This window comes from Carlito syrichta, unplaced genomic scaffold (genome assembly GCF_000164805.1).
Source record: "Carlito syrichta isolate Samal-C Ts95f unplaced genomic scaffold, Tarsius_syrichta-2.0.1 Scaffold316427, whole genome shotgun sequence".
Classification (NCBI taxonomy): domain Eukaryota; kingdom Metazoa; phylum Chordata; class Mammalia; order Primates; family Tarsiidae; genus Carlito; species Carlito syrichta.
In genome coordinates, this window is record NW_007260523.1 from 1,687,539 (window position 1) to 1,715,025 (window position 27,487).

General features: G+C 41.7%; 1 protein-coding gene across 4 annotated transcripts in view; it reads left to right on the forward strand.

Moving 5' to 3' along the window:
* RGL1 (ral guanine nucleotide dissociation stimulator like 1) overlaps window positions 1-27,487 on the forward strand; it is a 263,517-nt gene that overhangs the window by 184,454 nt on the left and 51,576 nt on the right. For all 4 annotated transcript variants that reach the window (XM_008074430.2, XM_008074431.2, XM_021707212.1 and 1 more), the window contains one exon: window positions 15,639-15,716. In XM_008074430.2, coding sequence (XP_008072621.1) covers window positions 15,639-15,716 — 78 coding nt within the window. The remainder of the gene's footprint in view (window positions 1-15,638; window positions 15,717-27,487) is intronic.

A 27,487-nucleotide genomic window follows, 5' to 3' on the forward strand; every position in this document is an offset into this window, starting at 1 on the left:
GATGGCATAGAGTGAAGTTCTAACATGTTCTGCAGATGAAACAGGGTATAGAAGTTTAGAGAAATAAGCCTCATTTATTTTGCTTCCTCTGTGGAAATTTGGATTTTTCCAAATATGTATAAGCCTCAATGTGAATGTTTCTTCCTCACTCCATTTCTTCTTCACACCTAAATCTTGTGGTGCAACTTCAGTCTTGATTGAATGTAACCAAAGTGCACATTCTATGAAACACACTGGGTTCTTAAATTGCCGTTGGGACTAGTAATGTCTATAATTAAGAGGAAGCAATTGCTTTGTACAAACTTGCCTGTTCTGAGGATAAGCATCTGAAATATTATATTCTTGTTAGTAGATTGCGGTAGACTTGTTTGTGGGTCTCCGATAAAATTTTTTAAATATGACTGAAGCCATATTTTTAAATCATAGATTGCTTATGCTTTGTGAAATTAACACTGAGAAGTTATTACAGCACTCTTCATATAATAACCAGTCAAGAATGGATTGCAGGCAGATGCTGCTTTATTTATTTCCCACCAGAGAAAAACTTATTTGAAGTCAAGCTTTGATTTCCCCTAAGACTTCCGATCATGTGACTTTTCTCGTATGGAGAAAAACTTTCTGAGATTTCTTTTATATTTTTACAGATTTTTATTCTGCTAATATGAACCTCCGTGATTGACCAATAGACATATCTCATGTATGGCGAATTCCATGTGTTTGCTTTATCCTTTATTGGGACGATCAGCGTTTCACAAAGACTCCTGTTTCCTGTGCTTCTCACTGTGACTCAGAATTAACTCTAGAGACATTGGCTTCCTTTTAACCCAAGAGAAAGTTCTCAGATTGTGGGCTAGTTGTGTGTGTTAGGACTTTCAGATTTTATTTTCTCAACTTCAAACATAAACTCTACTTAAAAATCTATTCTTCCCACCATACCATGTAAAAATAGGAGAATTAGTTATCACTTAAAATGCCCAACCTCAAATATAGGGAGAAACCTGCCTCAGCTGGTGATCCTCAGTGAGAATCATGAGAGGTTTGTGCAAATATCTAGAGTTTTCTTCAGACAACTGTTGCAGTATCTACTTTTGGGGTTGTTTCTTGAGCTTTCTGTTCTGATATTCATCTCTGATATTAGAATTAAGCAGAGTGCTATCAGTAAGCAGAGTGCTATCAACAAGCAGAGTCAGGGTGAGCTAGGTCTCCAGAAATCTTGGCAAAATCCCTAATGGCTCTCAGGTCACTGTGTGGAAAGCACTGAGTGATAGTCTGAATTACTCCTTTTATTTCAAGTGCATTCTCCCAGTGGAGAACTTTTCAGGAGGATAAAGGCTGAAACCATTTGTAAACACTATACCTTGAGATAATCTGACTTAAATTTGCTTGTTTATGTCACAGAGAAGAGACAATTCAGTAGGTATTTGAACTTATTTCTTCTTCCCAGGCTTGTTTGCCATGAGGTTTCACAGATGTTATCTCATTTAGTTCACTTACTACTGCCCTCATGTTTACAGATGAGAACTTTGTGGTTCAGAAACATCCAATCAGGAAGTAGCAGAGCTGGAATTAAAACCTACTCCTGGGCCAGGCGCAGTGGCTCACATCTGTAATTCCAGCACTTTGGAAGGCTGATACTGGAGGATTGCTTAAGCCCAGGAGTTCGAGACCAGCCTAGGCAACATAGCAGGACCTCATCTCTAAAATAAAAAAAGGCCAGGCATGGTGGCACATACCTGTAGTCCCAGCTATTTGGGAGGCTGAGACGAATCACCCAAGTATAGATGGTCGAGGATGCGGTGAGCTGTGATTGTGCCACAGCCCTCCAGCCTAGATGTCAGAGTGAGACCCTAACACAAGCAAACAAACCAAAACTCCTGCCCCTTTCTCACTTGGAAGCTTTTCCAAGTTTGCCACATCACCTCTCTTGATTTGTTAACATCATTTGAAAAGGAAAGAGTTACATGGGAACCCCCTTAGCCATCCTTCTTGTGACTACCTCAATTTTTCCTTGGAAATTGCATTTCCTGTGGACTCCTCCCTTCGCACAGTTGTGGGCAACTCACTTGAACATCAGTGCTCTCATTTGTCTACTCACACAGTATATTTCAGCCATGTAATATGTACCATGTACTATACAAGGTACTGTGTAGGTGATGGACAAACCTGCTATGAATCCTGTCCTCTTCATGCTTAATGTTGAGTGAGAGACAGTTAACAAACAAGTCATCACAGAAATAAATTATAGAATCAGTATGGCAGTTGGGAGATAAGAGCTAGTGTCAATGATAGAGCCATTTTTTTTTTTTTTTTTTTGAGTTGGAGTCTCACTCTGTCGCCCAGACTGGAGTGCAGTAGCCGCTAAGAGAGGATGTTTTGGGAAGTTACTCCCAAATGAAACTGAATGGTCAGTGATCTAAGATGATCACTTAGCTAGATCGGGGGCCATAAAGGCCATGGTTGTGTTTGTGTGTCTGGAGTGTTACCGTGTGTTTAGCTCAGGCCAGATCCCTGATCAACTACTTTCTGAAGATAGCACTTCCGGGAGTGTGGGGATAGCAGATGAGAATGCATGGGTGGATTTAAGCAAATATACTACCACTGTAGGAGTAGTAACCTTAACTCCATAGTTAGGCCACCTGGAGGAGTCACACTTTCATATGCAAAACATGATGTTTGAATAACCAGCAAGAACGCAGCTGCCCTTGTGGGTGAAGCCAGTTCTTCCATGGCATAAAGGGAATTGATCAAATGAGAAGCTTGAGAGTTTTTATTTATTTCTAAGGATTTTGTCATAAGTGCCAAATATGTTTCTCTTTCAGAGTTCTAGGTTACTTTATGGGAAAAACAATTTTCCTGTGTTTGTTTTAGCTGTGAGTTTCAGGTGTGAGGCATATGGTATGATGGTTAAGAGCATGGGCTTAGGAGCCAGAAGACTAGAACTTGATTCCAGTTTTGCACTCCGCACTTGCTCTGCAATATTGGGCAGCTAGTTTATCTTCAGTATCCTCATCTGTAGAGTAAAAATAAAAAAAACATACCTACCTCATAGGCTTATTGAGAAGTTTTAACTTGATTATCTAGGTATAGTTCTTATTGTGGTTTTTTTTTTTGTTGTTGTTGTTACTATAGTATTATTTTTATAGTGACTGGAAAATATTAAGTCCTTAAGATGTTACCATTACCTTGTTTTCTGTCTTCTTGTGGCATTTATCATTATTTGAAATTAAGTTATTTATCTTGATTCTTTCTTGACTGTCTTTCCTACTCAGAGACCATGTTTACTTGTTTACTGCTCTAACCTCAAAAAGGAATGGTGCCTTCAATAGGTAGTTAGGAACTATTTGTCTAACCAATAAATAATGACTTTTATTATTCATGCCTATTACGAGCAGCAGGTGCTTTGGAAGGACCAGCAGTGAACATTCCCTAGCTTCTGTCTACATTTAGTGGGAGAGACAGATAGGTCTATAGATTTCTACCATTACTGACAAGACTGTGAGGGCTGAATATGAAGTTTTAATAAAAACTTTTTTTCCTTTGGAAGCTGGGAGGTGGTAGTAGTAAACCTTCTTTAAAAAAAAAAGGGCCCATCCAGTTCTCAAATTCTTTTTAGCATGGGAGACTGGGTAATAATTTTGAGAGGCATACAATATATTCCAAATTACTTTTTGTTAAACTTCACTTAAAAATAATTAAGTTTTAAGCCAGGCTCGGTGGCTCAGCCTGTAATCCTGCGCCTTTGGGAGGTGAGTGGATTGCTTGAGCCTGTGGGTTCGAGACCCACCTGGGCAGCGAGACCTCATCTCTACAACAAATCAAAAATTAGCCGGGTGTGGTAGCGCGCATCTGTAGTTCCAGCTACTTGGAAAAAAAAAAAAAATAATAATAATAATTAAGTTTTTTATCTAGTGCTGGAATTATACTCAGTACTTGCCAGATATTCCTGGATTCAAGCTGGCATACAATGCTCATGTTCCTACACTTCCTGTTCTTTCCATAGGAGGCAAGGTTTCTAGTATCTTCTCTCTGTTCTTCTAGGTCCAACAAAAGAGTGCTCTAGGAAGCAGATACTGGAAACTGAACCCACATGAAGGGGCTCACTGCATCTTACACTGAGGATCTTAAGTCACCTCTGGGCGGTGGTCTCTTACAGCATTCAATCTTGTTGCTATTAAACTCATAATTCGATTTTTCCATAATTTTGTTCTAAGAGTTATTTTTAGATGTTTAATTTCCATCACTTATATGGGAAAGTTTTTCTTTTTTTTTTTTTGAGTTGGAGTCTCACTGTCGCCCAGGCTGGAGTACAGTGGCACTCTCATGGCCACCCCAGCATTGACCTGCTGGGCTCTGGCGATCCTCCTGCCTCAGCCTTCCAAGTTGCCAAAACTACAGTTGTCTGCTACTATGCCTGGCTAATTTTTTTTTAATTTATTTATTGTAGAGACAGGTCTCACCCAGTTGCTGGGGCTGGTCTCGAACCCGTGGGCTCAGGCAATCCACTCACCTCAGTCTCCCAAAGTGCTGGGATTATAGGCTGAGCCACTGAGCCAGGCCAGAAAGTTTTTCAGAATTTCATACCGTTCTCATTAGTTTTCATAACCTCCTCCCCCACTCCCCACAGGGCTAAATGGAATCAAGTGGAGTGGGTCATTCACTAAGTCTCTTATCTCGCTCTGCATGAAGATATGGAACTGTGTTGGTTGGTTGGCTCCGGGATGCTCATCCCATTTACTGAGTAGGAAAGCTTTCAGGAAATCTTAACATTGCTTTGTTTCCTTTCCAGCTTAATATACTGCCATACTGGATATCCTGACTATGGTGAGATTTTTTTTGGTAAAAAAAGGCCACTTAAGATTTTTGATGCTGCAGATGAGTTTAAATAGATTTTATCTTGATCTGAGCATTGGTGACTTTCTAGGCAAAACAAAAACAAAACAAAACAAAAAAACCCTTGGGTGGTATATATATTGAGATTTTTGGTTTTTGTTTTGTTTGTTTTTTTTAAGACAGATTGCTGAAAAATAAATTCGATGTAGATATTATATCCTGTGACTATGAGGAAGATGGAACTATTGACTAGAAAAGAGAAAAGAGGATTTTAACAAGGGTTGTGAGAGTCTTTGGGTATCAAAATACTTGTAGCATAGAAAAAGTATTGAAAACTTTGGTGTAGGGCATGTCCTTCAGGAAGGGTTCCAGGCTTTTGCTAGTTCATGCTTTATCGGGTAGAGAAAAATATTTTAGCTCAGAAAATAATATAGCATTTATAGTAATGTGCATACTCCAAAATGTCCACACCCTAATCTCTGGAACCTTAAACATGTTAGTCTATTTGGCAAAGGAGAATTAAGGTTGCAGGTAGAATTAAGGGTATTAATCAGCTGACTGTAAAATAAGGAGATTATCTTGGATTATCTGAGTGTGCCCAGAGTAATCACAAGGGTCTTTACATGTGAAAGATAGAGGCAGAAGAACGAGATAGGAGGATGGAAACACGATCAGAATGATGCAGTGTTGCTGGCTCTGGAGATGGAAGAAGTAGACTTTGAGTCAAGGAATGCAGGCAATCTCTCCAAGGTATCAGAGGCAATCAGATTCTCTTCCAGAGCATCTAGAAAGGAACACAGCCCTGCCAACACTTTGATTTCTTGGACTTCTGAGCTATAGAACTCTAAAATAGTAAATTTGTGTTATAGAAACCATTCATCTGCAGTAATTTGTTGCAGCAACAACAGATAAGAAATAAGGAAATCTTGTCACAGAGATGGACTCCAACATAATCTAGTGCTCATGGGCTCAAGGATGCTGAGCCAGGTTTTCCCACCATCTTTTTCTGTTCAGGATATCATGCTCTGTTCAGCTGTGGCCCACACATTCAGCTCAGGAAGCATGGCTGGAAGCAAAGGACAAACCTGGACGAACACCTGTCAGCCTGCACATGACAAGTGCTGTTACTATTTTGTTTCTGTAACTATGCCGATTACCTTGGGTTAACCACAAAAGTTTAATCTGGTACTGTTTGAGAATTATATCCAGCCATAATCACATAAAGGAAAGTGGAAATAAGTTCACTTCCCTGCTGGGTTGCTTATCTTTGGTAAATCCTTATTTATTTTTTGCCAAGTGGACCCAGCCATCACCCAGCAGCACCATGGAAATTCTCCATGGGAACACACAGTGGCTGCAGAACCCTGGCTTTATGGAATGGCAGGGATGGTTATTTAAAGGAGACACCAAAGGGTTACTGTCAAAGGCTTTACTTCCCATCATAACCAGACTGACTTTCTTTTCTTGAAATAGGATTTATAAGACCTAAGAGGTAAAAATGTTTCCATGAAGTAGCTCATTTTTTATTTCACTCGGCCAAGGAAGGCCGGGCATGCAGTTTTCCTTCTTTTTTTGAAAAGATATTGAGTTGCCCAGCAGGTTTTAAAAAAATGTGCTTATGTTTGGAAACTACAAAACAAAACTGACTGGAAACTAAAAGCCAATGTGTATATATTCTGAATGGTAAGTGGAACGTTTCAAATTCAGCTTTGATAATCTAAAGCTGTGGTTTTGACCATTTTTCAGCAATTGATGGGAGGAGTTGATCACAAACCCTTTTAAGAATCTATTAAAAACCATAGATCCTCTCTCTAGAAAAAAAAAAAACACATCATAACAATTTGCATGCAATTTAGGGGATTCTCAGACTTTTGTAAGTTTATCCAGGGACCCTGAGTTATGACCCTCCAGATAAAGGGTCCCTTGCATGCGTGACAAGGGATACATACGTAGGTGACCATTATGAGTTAAAGGAGGGCACTGTTCCTAGCTTATATTATAATTGGAGCACCAATCCTTTTTTTTTTTTTTTTTGAGTTGGCGTCTCACTCAGTTGCCCAGACTGGAGTGCGGTTGCCGCTCCCGGCCACCGCACCCTCGACCTGCTGGCCTCCGGCGATCCTTCCACCTCAGCCTTCCGAGTAGCTGGAATTACAGGCATGCGCTACTACACCCGGCTAATTTTTTTTTTTTATTTATTGTAGAGATGAGGTCTCACTGCCTAGGCGGGTCTCGAACCCACGGGCTCAGGCAATCCTCGGCTGAGCCACCGAGCCCGGCTGGAACACCAATTTTAAGTATGGTTCTGAAAAGTAAATTAATTTAACTAAATTGAAGAACATTTTATGGTCATGAAAGTAAATTTAGGGGTTTTGAAAAAGTATCTCTGAATATCTAAAGGGAAAAGGTATTGACTGTTTTTGAGTTAATTTTATTTTTCTTTCATAACTTTTCTCTTACTTGACTTTTTTTCCCCACATTTATTTCTTGTGAACTTAGCCCTTGAGAATAATATCAGGCCCCTAGTCCTGGGAAACACAGTTGTTTTGCCTTTGTCCTCCACTAAAGTTGTCAGTTTGTACCAATTTAGACAAATGAATGCTGTGTTGAGTTTTTGTAAGCACAGGCAAGGAAAGTTGTCCTATAGATGACAGGGTGCTGTGATCTTAAACATGTATTCATTGAGATGGTTTCACACAGCATGTTGCATGAGATTCTCAAAGAGCTCTGCAGTGGCAACTTCTTGTGGTTGAGGAAAACTGAGCCAAAGGCTTGGATGGATTTGATAAGAATGTATTAATTCACCTCACACCTGAGAAAAACCTAGACTTGTGAACAGAGTCTCTGGTGTCAGAGTGCTACCTCCCCTCTGTCCCATTCTCGCCTGCTTCCTCTGTCATCCTTCGCTGTAGCCGCGGCTATTGTGGTTTGCGAACACCCTGTCTTTGCAGTTGGTGCTTTAGAATTGTGATGAATGAAAGAAAAGGAGGAGATGGCCCACCCAACTCTGAGTGCAGGAAGCAGGCCAGGGAATAGAAATGGATGACAGAGACTTGGAATGGAAGACAGAAGAAACCTTATAGCAAGGGTGTAAGAGCAAACATATTAAATGACTTGAAATTCAGGTGACATACAAGCTGTGGCAAGAGGTAGCTTTTGTTTTCTTTGCCTTTGATGAATAGTGTCCTTTTCTTGGTCTCTTTATACCATTTTAGGTTGGAGCTGGGAGTGAAGGTTATTCTTAAGGAAAATTTTATAGCATTTTGTAACTGTCAAGTAGAGCAGAAATACTAAGTACTTTTTGTTGTTAATGTTGCCTTAACGTCAGGGACTCACTAGAGATAATGTGGAGAATTGAAGGGCAGGAAGGGTGGAGGGCCCTTCCCAGCAAAGGCCTATGGGGCAGGAGGGCAACTCTTTTGGGGTCTTCTAACTTTCTCTAATCAAGGGAAAATGTTGCCTAGAGAACTAGACGTCATGAGCAGAGGGCACAGCACGGGATTTTCTGCACAGCCTCGCTGGCCCCTTCCTTTGCTAAAAGAGAACAAGGAGTGTTAGCCCTATTGTCTTTGACCTCCGTCGTCCCCTCAACTAAACTTCACAAAAGCAGCAAGACCTTTCCAAGGTAGACTTGGTGGCCATGACCCAGGCCTCAAGCCAGACTTGGATGAAGAGAGCCTGCCATAGAGGGTATTATTTGGAGTAATTAAAAACAGCTCTCGTGCTGACCTGTGGGGTGCAGTCCAAAGTCCTCACCGTGACTTACCTTGGTGTTCAAGACATCTGTAGGCTGTTTCACCCATGTCCCTCTCCTGAGTCAAGGTCAGCATCTGAACATTTTTCTCATACCTGACCTGTGTTCTTGTGGGTCAATTAAAGAAAAATGCCTAAGATGTTCTGAGGTGGGGGTGTGGTCGAAAAGACTCCCAGGGGGCCCTTGAGTCAGCAACTTCATGTGAGGTCTCTCAGTTCCTTCCTTCCTCTGTTCTGTTCTCTCACCATCCCCACAAGTGTCTTCTTCCTTTATCTTCCCTCCCCAGGCTTTCTTTTATTCATGGGAGTAGAGAGTATTAATTAATTCATTCAGCAAATGTTTCTTGAGTGTCTACTCTGTACAGGCTCTATTCCAGGCTCTGTGGAAATGGCAATAAGCAAGGTAAAAGAGTAAAACCAAAGTCCTTGCCAGGGCCTACCAGGCCCTCACATCTGTCCCTGTCACCTCCTACCTCACTCCTACTGTCTCCCTCACTTAGGTCTGTTCTTCACTGGCCTGTTGATGTTTCTTCAAAATGCCATCCTGGCCGGGCTCAGTGGCTCAGCCTGTAATCCCAGCGCTTTGGGAGGTCGAGGTGAGTGAATTGCCTGAGCCCGCAGGTTCGAGACCCGCCTGGGCGAGACCTCATCTCTACAGTAAATCAAAAAATTAGCCAGGCATGGTAGCGTGTGCCTGTAGTTCCGGCAGTTGAAAGGCTAAGGCAGAAGGATCGCCAGAGCCCAGCAGGTCGAGGCTGCGGTGGCGGGGAGCGGCCACTGTACTCCAGTCTGAGTGACAGAGTGAGACTCCAACTCAAAAGAAAAAAAAATTGCCATTCTGCCACTGTTCCAAGGCCTTCACACCAGTTTTTCCTGCTGCTTGGAAGGTCCCTTTCCCAGAGATCAGCATGGCCTACTTCTCACATTTTGGAAGGTTTTACTTAGTTGTCACGTTTTCATTTGATAGTCCCTGTATACCCCTATGAAGTAGCAGCCTTTGACCCGCCATCATGCCCAGTCACCCTACTGCTTTGTTCTCCATTGTACGTTTCACTATCTGACTTAATGTATATTAACTAGTTTTTCAATTGTTTTTGTCTGTCTTTCCTCCACTATGATGTACACTCCAAGAAAACAGGGACTTTTCTGTTTGTATTCTCAATGTCTAGAATCGTACCTGGAATCGTTCTTAATAAATGATACTCACTGAATGAGGATGAGATGAGTGAAAAAAAATAAATGATGGAGTACATGAATGAATGGCCCAAAGAGTTACGATGTGATGGAGAGAGACATAAACAAATTAGTAAACAAGATGGCAAAAGCTTGTGTGGTAGGATAGTAATGTTGGCCCATAAAGGTTCAAATCCTTGCTCCACATATTAGTTGTGTCTTCAAGGGCATAGGACATAAGCTTTCTGGGTCTCATTTTTCTAATCTGTAAAGTAGGACTGAGAGCCAGGCACAGTGACTCACGCCTGTAATCTTAACACTTTGGGAGGTGGAGGCAATTGTTGGCTGTGAGTGTGTCACTGCACTCCAGACTGGGCAATAGAGTGAGACTCCAACTGAAAAAAAAAGAAAAAAGAAAATAGGAATGAGAATAATACCACCCTATGGGATTATTATGAGAATTAAATGAAATAATTCAGGTAAGACATTCCACACAGTGCCTGGCATATAGGAAGTTGTCAATGATTATTAACTGCTATTATTCTTGGATCATGTGCCAGAATCAGGTAGAGCCTGAAAGGTGCTTCAAGATTTCTTCTGTCCTGGGCTGCTATTACTGAGACTTTCCTATTGGGAAACCAAGGTAGAAAAGACACCCTACCAGAGATACTGTCCCTGGGATGACTTTGAAGCACAAATACACCTGGCCCTCCACTTCAAACATACATTAAACATTTCATCTTCCCAGATAGACTCCAAAGAACATAGACATCCTCTCTGGAAATAACAGTTTCCTGCTTAAATATAGGTTAAATACAGTTAAACATTATGTTGGGTTTTTCTTTTCTTTCTTTTGCAGTTTTGAGGCTGCAGTAAATAATTGCTGAAGGTTGTATTTTAGGAGACATTTGTAAATCTTTTGCCTTGTGATAGCAGGAAAAACCATGTCAAAAGCATTCTGGCAATTTGTATTTTAATTTAAGTTTTATGAGTTACCATTTAAAGAAAAGCAGTTGCTTTTTGGTAAGCCTTCTTAAGAGGTTAGGGCTTTGATCTCAAATCCCAGGGAGGCTTTGCAGAAATTGGAGGTGACATTGTTAACAGGTTTTTCTGTAACTATTCTACTGCCGTTAATTAGACACACACACACACCCTTTATTTACTCCCGTGGAATAAGTGAATTGAACTTGATTTTTGATTTTTGATGGGAAGCTATGAGAGAGTCCAGGGAAACATCAAAGAAACAATCTAGTATAACTGACTCTCAGAGAACCTAGCCTTAATATTAAAGCACCCTCGATTTCAGCACTAGTCTAGTTTTTTCCTGTAAAGCGTTATTCTGCTTTATGATAAGAAAGGGGCGGTGGCAAAACAATTATCCCTGCCCAGTCTATTGAATTCCAGAGGGTTACAGTCTCTTTAATTTGATCTCACTTCTAAAAATCTCATTTGTTACAGTGTCTATACTTTCCTTTTTCACTTCCATACTATGTATACCTTCAAGGTCTCAGCTTTAACATCTTAAAACTTTCTTTTCCATTTGAATTTTAGATTTTTCAAGTCATTACAGCTACCTTAAAACTCTTATCCTCCCAAGTCCTTAGAAATGAAGGTACAGACAAATTTGACGTATGTAGAAGCAAGAGGCCAGAAGGTGCCTTTGCAGAGACAAATCTGAACCTCCCAGTGGTTGGGAGGTCCGTGGTCACGTCTGCTTCCAGATCCCCACTCTTAGAGTGCTCAATTGCTCACAGCAAATTGCTGTCATAGGCCAGCTGGGGCCAGACACTGTTTTAAGCTCCAAAGAGTAGTGAGCAAAAGATGCAAAAATCCTGTTCCATGGAGTTTATGTTCTAATGGACAATTAACACAATAACTAAATACAGTATGTTAAAAGATGTTAAAAGCTATAGAGAAAACAAGGCCAGTGCAGTGACTCATACCTATCATCCCAGCACTTTGGGAGGCTGAGGCGAAGGGATCACTTGAGGCCACGAGTTTGAGAACAGCCTGGGCAACATAGCAAAACTCCACCTGTACAAAAATAAAAAATAAATTAGTGGGTGTGGTGGTGCACCTATAGCCCCAGCTACTCAGGAGGCTGAGACAGGAGGATCACTTAAGCCCAGGAGTTCGAGGTTGCAGTAAGTTATGATGGTTGCCACTGCAGTCCAGCCTAGGCAACAGAGTGGGACCCTTTCCATAAGAGAAAAAGAAAAAGAAAGCAGAGAAGAGAATGATGTTGGAGTTGGTTTTTATTTTATTTATTTTATTTTATTTTTTATTTTCTTTTGAGTTGGAGTCTCTGTTGCCCAGACTGGAGTGCAGTGGCATACTCCGGCCACCGCAGCCTCGGACCTGCTGGGCTTCGGCAATCCTTCCGCCTCAACCTTCCAAGTAGCTGGAATTACAGGCGTGCGCTACCACGCCCGGCTAAATTTTTTGATTTATTGTAGAGATGAGGTCTCTCCAAGTTGCCCAGGTGGGTCTCGAACCCGCAGGCTCAGGCAAATCACTCACCTTGGCCTCCCAAAGCATGGGATTACAGGCTGAGCCACTGAGCCCGGCGGTTTTTATTTTAAATAGGGTGATCAGGGAAGGCCTCACTGATGAAATGATATTTAAGTGAAGACCTGAGGAGCTGAAGGCGTGAGCTTTTGGAATAGGTGTGGTAAGAGATAGCATCAAGTACACTTTCTGAGGCAGGAGGATGCTCAATGGTGGAGCAGTGAGGAGGCCAGTGAGGTTGGGGAAAGCTAGCACCAGAATTGGACGAGGTGTGGACAGAGGTCTCTGCAGGTCATTTAGAGACTTTTGGGCTACCCGTGACTTGAGACTTTTCTCAGATTGAGATAGAAGTCACTGGAGGGTGAGTGGGCTCATTTGTTCCCTCCCTCCCTCCCTCCGTCCCACCCTTCCTCTTTCTCTCCCTCCCTCTCTCTCTCCCTTCCTTCCTTCCTTCCTTCCTACGGGGGTCTTGCTATATGTTTCACAGACTAGACTGAAACTCTTGGACTCTAGGGATCCCCCCACCTCAGCTCTTAAGTAGCTGAGACTACAGGCATGTGCTACTGTGCCTGGCTTTTCATGGGAGGATTTTGAATGGGGCAGTGACATGATCTTATTGATGCTGAATAAGATCGCCGTGTCTGTTGGGCAGACATCAGAGGGTCGTTAGGTGGCTGTTGCACTAATTTAGGCCAGAGACAGTGGTCACTTGAGCTTGGGTGGAAGCAGTGAGACATATTTGGTTGCAAGATATGTTATAAAGTCAGAGCTAAAAGGATTTCCTGGTGGGTTGGTGGAGAAGAATCAGAATATCTGCAAGATTCGAGCCTGAGTAACTGGATCACATACTCTGTCACACATGCCTCATTATCAGTGGCTCTTATTGGTGTCCAGATTATTACTATTACTGTTATTATTTTACTTTATTTTTAGAGACAGGGTCTTGCTGTGTCACCCAGGCTAGAGTGCAGAGAATGCAGTGGTGTGATCAATGCAGCCTCCAACTCCTGGGCTCAAGCAATCCTCCCACCTCATCCTCCTGAGTGGCTGGAACTACAAGGGCATGCCACCATGCCTGGCACATTTTTTACATGTTTTCTAGAATTGATGTCTCGTTCTATTGCCTAGGCTGATCTTGAATTCCTGACCTCAAGTCATCTTCCTGCCTCAATCTCCCAAAATGCTGGGATTATTGGCATGAGCCACCATGCCTGACTTCAAATTATTATTGGGCAGTCACTCTAGTCTTGATAATGAACCTGCAAACACTCTGGTAGCCAGGAGGATATCTGTGTGACCTTCTGAGCCCTTGTCAATGGTACCAGGTTAATTAACAAGAGAGAACTTTGCTCATTGGTGTCAATTGCTTAGTTTTCTTGACATCATCTGATTGCACATTGTGACATCACATTCTAGAGGAGGAGCTAGGACAGGTGTTGGCACCATCCAAATCTACACCTCAGCTCTGAGTCTGAAAAATGCAGGGAAAGAGCAGGAGAGTATGAGACACTAAAGTAAGGAATGGAAAGATCTGGAAATGTTTAGTGCAATCATCTCCGAAATGAAAATTATCAGGAGCAGTAAAATATGTCTTTCCCTCATAAGCATCTCCCCCTTTTATTTCTACCTCTTATAGCTTCCAGTCAGAAGATAAAAGATGTGACTTTCCGGGATAACCAGAGAGATAATTAATGGGCTACCATAGAGTGTGTCAAAAACAAAGATGAAGTCCCACATTTGGTCACTGAGGGATGGCAGAAGAGGTCTACAGATCTGTCTAGTCAGGTAGACTGAAGGTACGGGGCTGTCCCAGGGCCCCACTCTTGACTTCACCAACCCTGCTCTTCCCTACTTAAATAAACCTCAGAACCAATTGTGGGAGAACATGAGGACATGGTTTGCTATGCTCTTGGCCAAGAATAGGGCCCCCCAATCCCACTCTGTTTATTTACTAGGAATCTTGTTTCCCAGCCCTGCCTTGCTCATGTAGAGTTGAGTAAATCTTAATCTGCCTGAGTTCTTATCTCAGGAAGAGCAAAGGGCAGTCCTGGAAGCTCTCTAAACAGCAGGTGCAGGGAAGAGTGAAGAGGAACGAGGAGGGTGGAGACCAGTGGAAAATATCTTTGGGAGGCCAAAAAATCCATAAGGCTAATGAGCTGGAGAAAGGAGCAGGTGGATGGGGGAGCTGGTGCCTCAGGATGCAAACTGGAACCTACGGGTATAGGCGGTAGGGAGACCAGATGGACTGGCATTCGGTCAAACCAGATGGGGGGCTTTTATTTTTAAAAGGATTTGTAAATCCCAGGAACAAGGAACCATAAGGGTACTAGGGCCTTTAATCCCATTAGTGGAAGACAAAAGTGTGCTCTTTAAAAAATGTAAACCCACCAATTATAGAATTTCTGTTATCAAAACTTTGGGACAGACAGCTAGCTTGTGAAACTCCAGGGACTCTCAGAATTTTTTACTGATGGAAGGAGAAACTACGGAAATAGTCTAGGCATTATAAGTTAATATAGGCATTTTAAGTTAATATGAAGACTCTTTCTTAAGAATTTATAGTAAATTTACTAAAGGTACATTCTAAGCCAAGCAAAGTATGAAATATATGTGTACGCAGTAGGCTTGCTCACAGGTCAAGCTGGGAGAGCAGCTAACGGTATAATTCAGGACTGATAAATTATTGAGTACATTTTGAGTTTGTAATGAGAGAACTTTTAAAATTTAAGCATCTATTGCTTTCCAAAACATCAGAACCCTGCTCCCCCCACCCTGGATGGCTGACCTCAGTGCAGCACAGCTGCTCTCTGGGTGTTGAGGCATAAGAGCTCCGGTCTGCAGCCCTTGTCTCCATCCCAGCCTTTGTTTGAGGGCCCAGGGTGTGCCATAATCCTTCTCCAGCAGGACTAGGCTCTCACATGTAGCTTGGTGCCATCATTTCATGCTTCTGTGTGGCGTGAGTGTGGAAGCTGTGCCCATAGAACCATGTCTCCTCATGTAGACGAGGCAGAAGGGCAATGGAGTGTCCTGTGTGCTAAAGGTTAGGAGGAATCTGCCTTTCTGGTATCCCGTATACCTGATTCTCATGCCAAGATGAAAAGCCTAATGAAATCTAAAAGTTCAAAGCAATGCTAAATATGAAGAGAAAGTTTTAAGTAGTATGATGTCATCATTTTTCTGTTTAGAATGTACAAATAGAGCCATTAAGTAACTATCAAAAATATCGCCTCATTTTTTATGCTGTTTCATAAATATTTCTTTCCTTAATTTCTCTTGAAAAGTATTACCATTATTTTGTAGTTGAAACTGAATAGAGTTGCTTTCCAACACCATTGACTGTTTTTGTGCTTGCTTTCCTGTTTTTACCTATAAAGGTATGGAAATCTGACAAGCCCCAACTATGAAGAGGATGGAAGCCAAAGTTCATCAGAATCCAGGATGGTAATCAGGAAGTGAGTGTGCTTTTTCTGTATTATAAGATCTCAATCAAGGCAATATTTTAAAGTAGAGTTTTTTTATTCCTTTGAAAGTCGCCATGATTTTTTTCCATAATACATTTGAACAGAGACTAATTTTTTGATTACCTAACAATATTCATTTATTCAGCCAGTAAAAATGCATCGCGCACCTACTGTATGCAGGTACTGTGCTAAGGCATACAAAATAACCAAGTGAGCAAAACAAATGAACAAAAGAAGTAGTTCAGCTCATATTAAGTTTATATTTTAGCAGAAAAGAACAGAATACACACAAGCAGTGAAGAAGAATGAAACCAGGTAGGAGGCTAGGTCTCGAAGGATAGTAGGTTCATATAGGGTGCCTGGAGTGGGCCCTCTGACCTGGAGGCATTGGAGCACACCTGAATGAGGTTACACTGCGCCTTGTGAATATCTAGGCAGAGACTATGGAAAAGGCTCAGAGGCAGAACAGTGTTGGAGAAACAACAGCGAAGTGAACAAGGCTGGAGAAAGTGCTAGAGGACTAACTTTGTAAGGGGAGGGCGCCGCTCACGTGGGTCTCAAAGAACCTGGGGGAGAACATTGAATTTGATTCTGAGGAAGGTGAGAAGCACTTGGAAGGTTCTGAGAACTATGCTAAGACCTGACATGTTTTAAAAGGCTTGCCCTGACTCTCTGTGGACAACAGACTGTGGCAGTGGGGATGGGGGCAAGGATGAGAGCAGAGATCCAGGCGAGGGCTGTCGATGGTGTGGGCTGGACAGTAGCATGGGAGGTGTCTAGCCTCTGCAGAGATCTGGTGGGGACAGGATAAGCTGGAGTGGATGGACTGTGTGAGAGAGAAAGAGGAAGCCAGGATGCCTCCAGGGTTGGGGTTTGAGCAGCTGATAAACAGAACCTTGCCGTTAGGAGACAGGGAAGACTGGTAGGCGGGGGAGCAAGCTTGGTGGGGAGTGTGTGTCAATAATTTTGTCACTGACACGTTAATTTTGAGGTTATTGACTGAGTATCGATTTCAGGGAGAGGTCTAGAGTGGAGGTACATTTGGCATCCTTAGTTTATATGTGGTATTGAACACTCTGGGACCGGCTGTGACTCCCTGAGGACTCAGGGCAGATGGAGAAGAGGAGATGCAGAGACTGAGCCTTGTTCCTCCAGTGTTTAGAGCTAGGAGAGTAGAGGGTCCAGCAGAGAAGACTGGAGCGGAAAGGCTTTGGGGAAGGCTATGGAGGAGAAGAAAAAAAAGAAGAAGCTGTGTCCCAGAAGCAAAGAAAAGCTATCAGGGAGGCAGTTACCAGCTATGTTCAATGCTGCCCACAGATCAGGCAAGAGGGGTTGGGAAGTGACCCTTGCTTTGTAATGCTGCAGTCTTTGGTGACCCTTGGCAAGTACAGTTTTGGTGGATGGAGGTGTGGTTCAAGAGAGAACACAAGGGGTCAAAATGGGGACAGTGAGTCTTGTTAGAGGAGGAGCTTTGCTATAAAGAGGAATCAAGAAATGGGATGGAGGGTGGGGTGTTTTTAAATTTTTTTCATTGTCCATGTGGGTTTTCAAGATTTTTTTTTTTTGCTGATAAGAATGTTCTAGGAGAAATTGAGAAAACATCCATGATGCAGGGGTGGGAGCCACTATAGGAATGAAGCTTTTCAGTAGATAGGATGTATGCCTGGATGCCTGAGACCACTGGCCAAAAGTCTGGGGGATGATCCTGTGGAACTTTGAGCTCCTCAGAGGATTGACTGATTAACTTTTTTCTTGAGGAGCCATGGATATGAGAGTTAGAAAACTTTTTTTTTAACTCCTGATTTAGGCTCCGTGTAGTTTTATAATTTTAGTAGGTAGATCATAACTTTCCAGAAAACCAGAAATACTAGTGTAGATATTTGAATGCCAAGTGCAAAGTATGGTGGGGGAAACAATTCCTTTGTTTCTAGAAGGGCTTGGGGAAGGCCTCTGGGAGGAGGCAACATTTCAGCTAGGCCTTGAAGTATGGTGATGGTTTTGGTAGTAGAGCCGTCCAGGCATAGGAAACAGTGGGACCAAATATGGAAATGCAGTGACAAAGGAATTTTGGGAAACAACACAGAATTGGTGTGGCTGCTTCACATGTTGGGTGAGGGGTGTTGGTGGAACTGAAGCTAGACTGGAGTTATGTCACGAAGGGCTTTGACTTCTTGAGAGTTTGGACTTTCCCTCGGAAGCAGTGGGCTTTCAGTCATATAGGTTTTTATGGGAGGGAAACAGTATAATCAGATAGGTGACATTTTGGAATGGATTAGATGTAGAGCTTTCTTCCTTCAAGTGTGACCATGGGCCTACAAACAGACAGCATCATTTGGGAGCTTGTTAGAAATGCAGAATTTCAGCTCCCACCCAGACCTAAAGGATTCCAATCTGCATTTTAACAAGATCCTCAAGTGATTCTGAAGCACTTTAGAGTCTGAAAGGTATAGGATTAGAGGGTTTTTTTTGTTGTTTGTTTGTTTAAGTTTTTTTTATCCATGAAAACTTAATAAAATAATGACTTTTTAAAAGAGGTTTTTTTTTGAAAGCAGGATTTATTGGGAGGGGACCTGAAGGGGTTGCCCTAAAATAACTTTTTTATAATAGGTATTTTTGGGTCTATACAAGAGAAGACATATGTAAGAACTGAGTGACCAGCTTGTCAAGTGTAACCTAGATTTGTGACCAGGATTCATGAATAAGCAGGCTATTATCCATATAAGTTGTAACTGAATCAGATCTAGAGCCACCATTCAATTAGCCACCTGAACACTCCGAGGAGAGTGACAATCTGAAAAATATCTAGAGCTTTTCTGTTTCCCAGGGGGTGTTTTGATGTCAAATGGTTTTGGGGAAGTAGCAGTTAAGAAAATTGTACCCTGGATGTAAAATGTCATGCTCATTATTTTAAAGTCCCATTGAAATTCATTGTACACCAAGAACACTGATGTGGGTGAAACTTCAGGCTAAGTCATTTTAAAGGGTTTTGGAGTTTTAAGCATATGAGGCCTAAACAAAGAGCTTCACATTGAACTCCCCTGAGGGTTCCATCATCTAGGGACAATGGTCCTTTCCCAAAGTCTCACAATAACTTGGTGGGAAGTCCCTGACCCTTTTCCTCAGACTGAGTTGCCTTTTAAAAAATTATGCCTGATGAAAATATGTCACTTTATTTTATAATGGGTAGCTCTGTCCTACAGATTCTGGAATGTTAAAATCCCTTTCCACTGGTGACCTCTTTCTTCCTTTCATTTCCCTTTCTTCTTACTTACTGGTTTTTGTTGTTGTTGTTTTGCCACTTCTCCCATTGCCGTTTCTCAGCTCACTTCACTATTATCTTTTTGCTCTTTTTCTGAAGTTACCTCTCTCCTGGTCCTCTCTGTGCCTAGATAGGGTCAGAGCTTTGTGTTTCTGTCAGGAAAGCAGGGAAGCACCTTCTCCCATCCATATGGAGCGTATTGCAAATTCCTCGGTCACCCCAGACCTCTGGCATCTGGCTTGTAGCGACAATTGAAGGCCCTGATGGCTGAGAGATGCATAGGAGGTATGGCTATTTGGCAACGGTTCTCAACGGATTCATCTCCTGGAAGACATTTGTATGGCAATGTCTGCAGACATTTTGGTTGTCTCAACTTGGTGGGGGATGCTGCTGGCATCTAGCAGGTGGAATCCAGGGATGTTGCTAAACATTCTAGAATGCACAAGACAACTCCCCTGTCCCCCAGCAAAGAATGATTTGACCCTAAATGTCAATAGGGCCTGGTAAGAAACCCTGCTCTACAGTGTTGAGGCTGTAGTTCTCAAGTGAAAGCTGTCTTTATTTAGGAATATCCATTATATACAAAAATGGGAGCATTCTCATTTGGGAATTTATTTATTTGTATCCTTTTTTGTAATTAGGTGAATCAAATGCTGAGGTGGTTCAGAGCACCCTATGGAAAGTAAAAGACCCTGTTATGGAGCCTGGAGAACTCATATCCAGCCCTTCTTTGTCACTCTGTCACTTGCTAGTCATGTGACTTTGACTTAGACATGTCACCTTTTAGTTTCAGTTTCTTCACCTGAAAAATGAATGCTTGGAATATATGCACTCTGAGGTCCTTTCAAGCTCAATGATGTCTAAAATAAAATGTATTTAGCTTTTTCTTTATCCTTTTAAAAATGAAATTGAATCTCAGAAACAGAGATATGGTCCAAAGATTATAATGGACTTTTGAGAGGAACCTTTGAGAGGAAAGACTGTGTAACCAGTTTTGATAAAACTGGAAGAAACAGACAGGCTTTGATTGCCTGTTATTAGTTGTGACATTAGAGCGGTTCAGTGTGGTCATACAGAGCTGAGCTGAAGCATTGTATTGTGGAGTACCGCAAGGAGTGACAAGATGCCTGTTTTCCTTTGCTATGAGTCTGTTCTCTTGTGATTTCAGGTGGGAAGCCGACAGCAGGAACCCAATGACTTTCTAGGAAGTAAACATCCTGTGTTAGAGCAGTTGCCTTCAGTTTTGCAGAGTTGGGTGGAGGTGGGGTTGGGGACAGGGAATTACTTTTGAGTTTAACCTTGAACAGAAAAATACCCAAATATTGTTTGTTTTTTCAGCTTTTGCTTTAAAATATAGAGCAACCCTTACATTTTATAGAGGTTTCCAAGTGCCAAGTTAGCAGTCTTTCCTGTAATTCTAAATATAGATCTAAACCTTTCAGGGTAGTGAAAGAACTTTAAAGAAACATAGAAATACAGATAAAGCATTCAAAATGAAAGATTGGTTTCTGGTATCTTGAATCACAACTGACTAGTGTTCTTCATGCATTTAGAAAAGTACCAGATTGTGCAGTGACTCCCACATGCGGAGTACTTGTAATTCCAGTCCCGAGTATGCCCAGTTCAGACTTTGAACAGAGTTGGGACCCTCTAAAGTTAACTGGCTACAACAAGAATGTCTCCAGTTGCAAAGACTTCAACTTTCAAGGCTTCCAGATGTTGGAATCTTTGTTACACAGTGATTTCTGATGTTAGGACTAGACTGATGTATATAATAAGGTGTGCTGTGTTTATTTCTAGGATAACTGGCCACTATTTAGGAATCAGGAAACTCACTTCCTATGACAGAAGAAAACATTTCTGCCCACTTTCATTCCACCTGTGCCCTCTTCCTGCTGACATTTTCATATGATAAAATGCTGTCTTTTAGAATAATAAAATCTGAATCAGATGGAAAAAAAGAACTCTCTCTAGGGCAGGTTTATTATAATCATTATATTCAGAAGTGAAGGGAATGTAAAGTAGGGATACTAACCATATAGAGCTTTTGCACTATGAATCTTCATTCTCTGAAATTTATATGAGATTATGATATCTCCATCTATATACATATAACTATGTTTAAAGAGGTTTAAAACTCCTCAGGAAATGATGTGTTCTTTCTTTCCTTTAATGACTATTCTAATGGTGAAATAGCTTCTGTTTCTTTTTCTTTAATTGACTCTCATCACTTTCCTTCTGGAATGCCAAGTTTTGTTTTCTCAAACTACCATATAGTGTTTCAAATTGTTGAAATCATTCCGCTTTCATTTCCATACATTCAGATGATATGAATGTCATTCTTGTAATCTTTTCCCAGAAGTTGTAAGTAGTGACTCCAGATTTCAGTCTCTGGTAAAGAGTCATGTAAATAGCAGTAATCCAAGACACTGGACATACTTTAAAGGAAGTTGGCTGGGATTCTTTACTGCCTAGGAAACTTTACAGTGGAAAGTTAAAAAAAAATCTTCCCAGAGAGTTTGCAATCAATATTCACTCCAGCAAATGCAAATACCCTAAGAAGGCAATGGAAAATTAATCAGCGTGATTATAACAGAAATGGAGAAAAGGATGAAAAATCCTCCTTTTCTTTTTAGAGGGTAATTCCTGAAGAACAGAGCAAAAGCAAGATTTAACACTCCAAATTTAGAAGAATAAAAGGTTACAATGTTGAAGGAATTCTTTTTATTTTTTGTTTTGAGTTTTTTTGTTTGGTTTTTGATTCGGAGTCTCACTCTGTCGCCTAGGCTGGAATGCAGTGGCACACTCACGGCTACTGCAGCCTCAACCTCCTGGGTTTAGGCGATCCTTCCAAGTAACTGGAACTACAGATGTGCACCACCATGCCTAGCTATTTGTTTATTTATTGTAGAGACAGGGTCTCACCAAATTGTCCAGGCTGGTCTCGAACCCCTGGACTCAGGCAATCCTTTTGCCTCCCCTTCCCAAAGTACTGGGAGTACAGACGTGAGCTATCGCACCCAGCAAGTAATTTAAAGTAAAAGTAAAACAAAAGTAATGGAGAATTATATGTCAATAGAAATGTCTGATACTGTCTTTAAAATATCTTAAAATTCACTAAAATTCTAAATTTAAGGGACATGAGTAGAAAGCCCCCAAGCAGAAGCTGCTGTTTTAATACTAGAGGAAGAGGAAAACAACATTGATAATTAATTATTCAAAAAGGAAAAATCGGTCCTATGAGTATCTTCTAGGGTTTTCTACGTGTTAGAGAAAGGTACCCAGACGTCACAATCAGAGTTTGTCACTTGGTTCACATGCAGCATTTCAGATGATGAAAATGATGACACCACCCTCACCACCCTGCACTGCCACTAGCTACCACTTGTGGTGTGCTTACTTTGTACAAGGCATCCTGCTAGGCTTTATAGTTGTATCTTCTTCTACCATCACAAATATACTGAGATCCTGTCCTTCCTGTAAAGCAAGGTGTATAAGCGGAAGCTCCAGAGAAGTTATGTGCTGTCCTGAGATCAAGCTGCCGGTAAAGTGCCAGGTCTGATATTTGAGCTCAGGCCCACCTGACTCTAAGATCTGGACGTCCCACCCAGGCCTGCATTTAGAAAAGACCACTGGGGTTTTGGATGCCCATGATTTGCTCCCATATCCAGCTATATCATAGTAATAAGGCCACGGAAGTACATGAAGAGCTAGATACGGTATCACTGTTGTGACTAATGTTTTAGGTTGTTCTTTTTCTGAGATTTTAAAATTTGGTGTTATTGCCTTTAATCCATGCTGCTTTGCTTTATTACTGAGTGAACACCCTGAGCAAGGTCCCCAAATAGCTGTTAGAAATGTGGAAGTTAGACTTGACGTGTTTCCTGGGGAAGAAGATAGGTTGAAGGATATGAGGAAAGAAGAAAGAGGACTGAATTAGACCCATCAGGCGGGAGCTTGCTTCCTGTTCCTGGTGCCTTGTTGCATCTGTCATTACCAGCGGAAACTCCATTCTAATGGTGAAAACTGTAGAAGGCCTCAGCAGTTTTCAATAGAGGTCTATTAATAATGTGAAAACTCCCTTCTTGGACAGTGGGGAATTGGAGAATGAGTTGTAGAGGTCCCTGAAGGATAATTTTGCTGAGTGGCACTGTCCTTTTCTAATAATAGTTTGAATTTATTGACTACTTAGTAGTCAACTACTAACCCTGTGTTAGTAAGTGGTCAACTACTTAACCCTGTGTTAAGTACTGTATATCCTTGTTAAATTCTCACAATGACTGTGTGTTATTTTTCCCATTTAACAGATGAAGAACGTGGGACACAGAGAGGTTGAGGAACATGTCCAAGGTCACACAGGGAATAAATGAAAGAGTTGGGATTTAACCCAGGGCTTAACCTCTACACTATGTGGCCTCTATTTATTTTCCTCTGATAAAAATGAAAATATTTCTCTTATATACTTAGTTTGAGAATGAAGACAGATGTGTCAATAACCTTGACTTTGGGTAATTATTTCAGGCTCCTCTCATGCTACTCTTGGCCCTTTCCCACTCCTATGTAGTTTTTTTTTTTTTTCTTTCTTTCAGGGTCTCAGTATTGTCACCCAGGCTGGAGTGCAGCACTATCATGGTTCTCCGCAGCCCAGACCTCCTGGACTCTGGTGATCCTTTTGCCTCAGCCTCTTGAGTAGTTGGGATTACAGGTGCATACCACCATGCCTGACTAATTTTTTTTTTTTTGATAGAGAGGAGGTCTTGCAAAGTTGCCTAGGCTGGTTTTGAACTCCTGGACTCAAGCAATCCTCTCGCCTTGGCCTTCCCAAAATGCTGGGATTACAGGCATGAGCCACCGTGCCCAGCCCTATACTCCATATTTCTGTGCATCTTCCTGTCGTAATCTTTTTCTTCCTCCTCCTTGCCTTGGTGCTTTTTCTTTTCTTTCTCTGCCCCATGGCCCCTGACCTGTCCCTGTCTTCTGGTGCTTCAATCTGACTCCAGCTTTGTTTGCTTTTATTTTCCTGGACCTCTATCGATCCCTTTCTCACTTCCCCTCCCTGTATTCTAATCCCCGTTTACCACTAGTACTGAAGAAACATGACAAGGGAAAGTATAAGAAAGTGAATCAGGATGGCCTTGACAAGTCCAGATAATAATGTTTCCATCCTTTCCAGAAAAAAGAGAAAGAAGCTCTGTTCTCCCTTTGTTCTGTCTCATCAGGAAAACCATCTAGCTGGAGGTCTCAGAGGCAGCCTCTATCTGGCAGCCTTCCCTGAAGCAGAGGAAAACAGTTCTGTGATTAGGAGAACAAGGTGATGGGTTCAGCCCAGAGGCAGTGTCAAGGTTGGTTTGGCCTTTATTCCCCGAAGAACAGCGTGCATTAGATCCCACCCTCAGAGCTTGGCAAAGGTCACAAGCCACACTGCTTGAAAGGCCCACCCTGTGCATGGATCTCCTTACCATCCACTATCTGCTGTGGGGAGAAGATCTAGTTTGTGAAGAATGTCCTAAAATCAAAGACCATTTTGCTGCTTTTGAAAAATTGTTTCATGCCTTATTTTCTGCTGCTGCTGATGTACAATAATTTATGATCTCAAAAAGATTTTTGAGGAGGGAAAAGGGCTCTAAACGGACAGGGTTATTCTCTTTGTCATGATAACCCTGCTTCTTGGCTCGAAGGTTACACATCAAGGGAGAGATGACTTCATGCCTAGAAAATGTTTATGAAACATTTGACCAATTCTAGACTATTTAACCACCTGTGGAATTTTAATATGATCTAATACATTGTCCTAAAACCTCTGCATTCAGTGGCTTAGCATGACTGCTGCCTCAGTGCTCGCCTTATCCTTCTCTCAGCACTGCATGCTGGCAGGTCCCTGAAGGTGGCTGGAATTCTGTGCTATTTCTTCGTACCTCTCAGGCAAGGCATCTGTCCACTGTCTTCTAACCAGGTGTTATGAAGTGTGATGTCTGGTTGGCTGTGAAATCAGTGAGTTCAGCAGATTTCGTTGTGCTTCATCCCTCCCCACTCTCTCTGCTTTTCAGTTCAACAGGTCTTCCATGTAAGTCCCTTGAAAGTGCTTTACTCTCTCTTCTCAGGATCTTTTGCCTCCCTGTCACCCCAGAGTCTTCGTTGTACTGCCTCCTCCTTCTCCATGACATCTGAGCTTTAACATTATTTCTCTGGGGAGACCTCCCTGAAGCCTCTTACCCAGGTTAGCTCCCTCTGAGGTCAGAGCTTCCATGAGACCCTGGACTCTTATTGTTATGCTCATCACATAAATAGTTTTTGTGAATATGGAAAATAAATGGCACTTAATAAATATTAGTTTAATTAGTGAATTAATTATCTTAAGGAAGTCTGTTTTCTTAGAAGGAAAGGTCTTAGAAGCTGCAGTCATAAGTTTCACACACTGATGCCAGAGTGTGTCTCCCTTCTCCTATAAATCACTGCAGTATGTTGGAAAAAGCTCACACGTCACAATGTTTTGGTGCCAAAAATGCCTGAGGTAGAAAATACAATTCTGTTTGTCCTCTCTGTTGTCGGATTAGGCCCTGGCCACCCACCCAACATGCTTACTCAGATTTACACCTTCCGTTGGGACTAAGGAGTTTTGCTCTGTAACCTACCAAAGATCTTTGGAAGAGGGGGTCACATACTGGCTTTTCTCTGACTGAGTTTAGATTATGTCACAGTCTTATTCTTTCCATTTGGTTTCAGAAATTACTTCTGTCTTCACAAGTCACTCAAGAATCATCTCTTACAGTTAATACTGCAGTTTATTGTCTTTGAATTGTCCTATACAGGAGACCTCAGGGTGTGTGTGCATATGTACAAGTGTGTGTGTGTGTTTGTTTGTGTGTGTGTGTGTGTGTGTTCCTGCACATTGAATACACAGTGTTTGCTCACTGCAGTTATCTTCTTCCATCAGACCTGAAGCCACACATGTAGCATGGTTGTGTTCTATGACATTCTTTCTGTGATGGATGGCAAATTTCTTGAGTTACCTTCCATGAGTGCTGATTTGCTTTTGCTGAGCCATTTGACTTTTTCCAGTGTCTTCCTTTTGTGGCTTTCGGCCAGTAGTTGTAAAACAATTCAATGTGTTTCTCTCCAGGTATCTCAAAATGCCCTTATTGACACTGTCATTTGAAATCACAACTGATCCATATCAAGTAGATGAAGACAGGTATGATTGTGTCTCTTACCCAGACAGAGGTCAGTGGAATTAACTGACTGAACCATGAGTCCTTAGTTCCCAGGTGGCACAGAGAACTTGAGGAATCAGGGCTTCCTTTCCCAGGCCCCCAAGCCTCCAGTCTCATTCTGTGTACAGAGCCAAGTGGCTTCTCTAGGCTAATAGACATACCTTCCCTGTAAGTTTGTGACTTCAAACCAGGATTTCCCTTTGGTAGTAAAATTCTTTACATCTTCCCACTTCTGGTTAGTGTCTAAGTTAGATCTTAGGAGTAGAGACAGGCAGGGGAAAATGGAAAAGACACCAGTGAGTAATACTGGTTTTTTTCTGCCATGATTTTGTGATGTTGCTCTCCTTCCTGACATCTTAAAAAGTTTCTCATTTGTATCTACTTCCTAGTCTATCAAGAACGGGAAGTTTCTTCTCAGGACTGGCATCCATAAAGCTGCTGTGAGCTTTGGGTATGTGTCCAGGCCTTTCCAGAAAGCCTCCCTCTCTGGCATGGTAAACATGCTGCTGATGAGAAGGGCAGGGGTCTGCTTCATGTTTTATTGTGCTGTTTATGTATGTCTTTCCTTTTCTGTTTCTTCTTCCTCCTCCTCCTTCATTCCTCTTTTGTGTGAAAATGCTTTTTCTGGCTAGTTCATTGTCTGGGTTTGTGGCGAACTTTCAAAGCCTTCTTAGGTTAAGCTGTGGGAAGGTCACTGTCACAAGGGTAAAATGCATGAATTATCAGAACTGGTTGAAAACATCAGACTGAAGAGGACAAAATGTGCCCCTCAGTTGAGGCTATTCTGGGCTAAGGTCTCTTTTGTGGTCCAAGGCTATGGCTTTCCATGGAAGTAAGTCCTATATAATGTGCCCTGCAGAAATACTCACACAAATATACAGAGATGTAAAGAAGGGCAGACATTTTGCAATTGTTATTGTGAGAACCTGAAAATAACTTCAATATCTGCCTACTAGTAGAAGAATACTTAATTAACTATGGTGAGTCCATGCGATGGAACTCTATGTAATCATGAGAAACAATACGCTAGATCTAGAGGTAGTGAATGGAGAAGATACTGTTCAAAGAAAAATATACATATTATATATTTAAATATGTATATATCCACAGAAAACTCTAGAAGGATATACTCCAAACTATTAACAAAAGGTCATGGGTATGGGATTAGAATAAAGGAAGAGCAGGCATTTTGTTTTTTTAGTTTATATACATTTGTAAGATTTACTTTTTTTGCAATAGATAATGAGTTTTATCATTATAATTAACAATCATGGGTGGTTAAGCAGTAAATG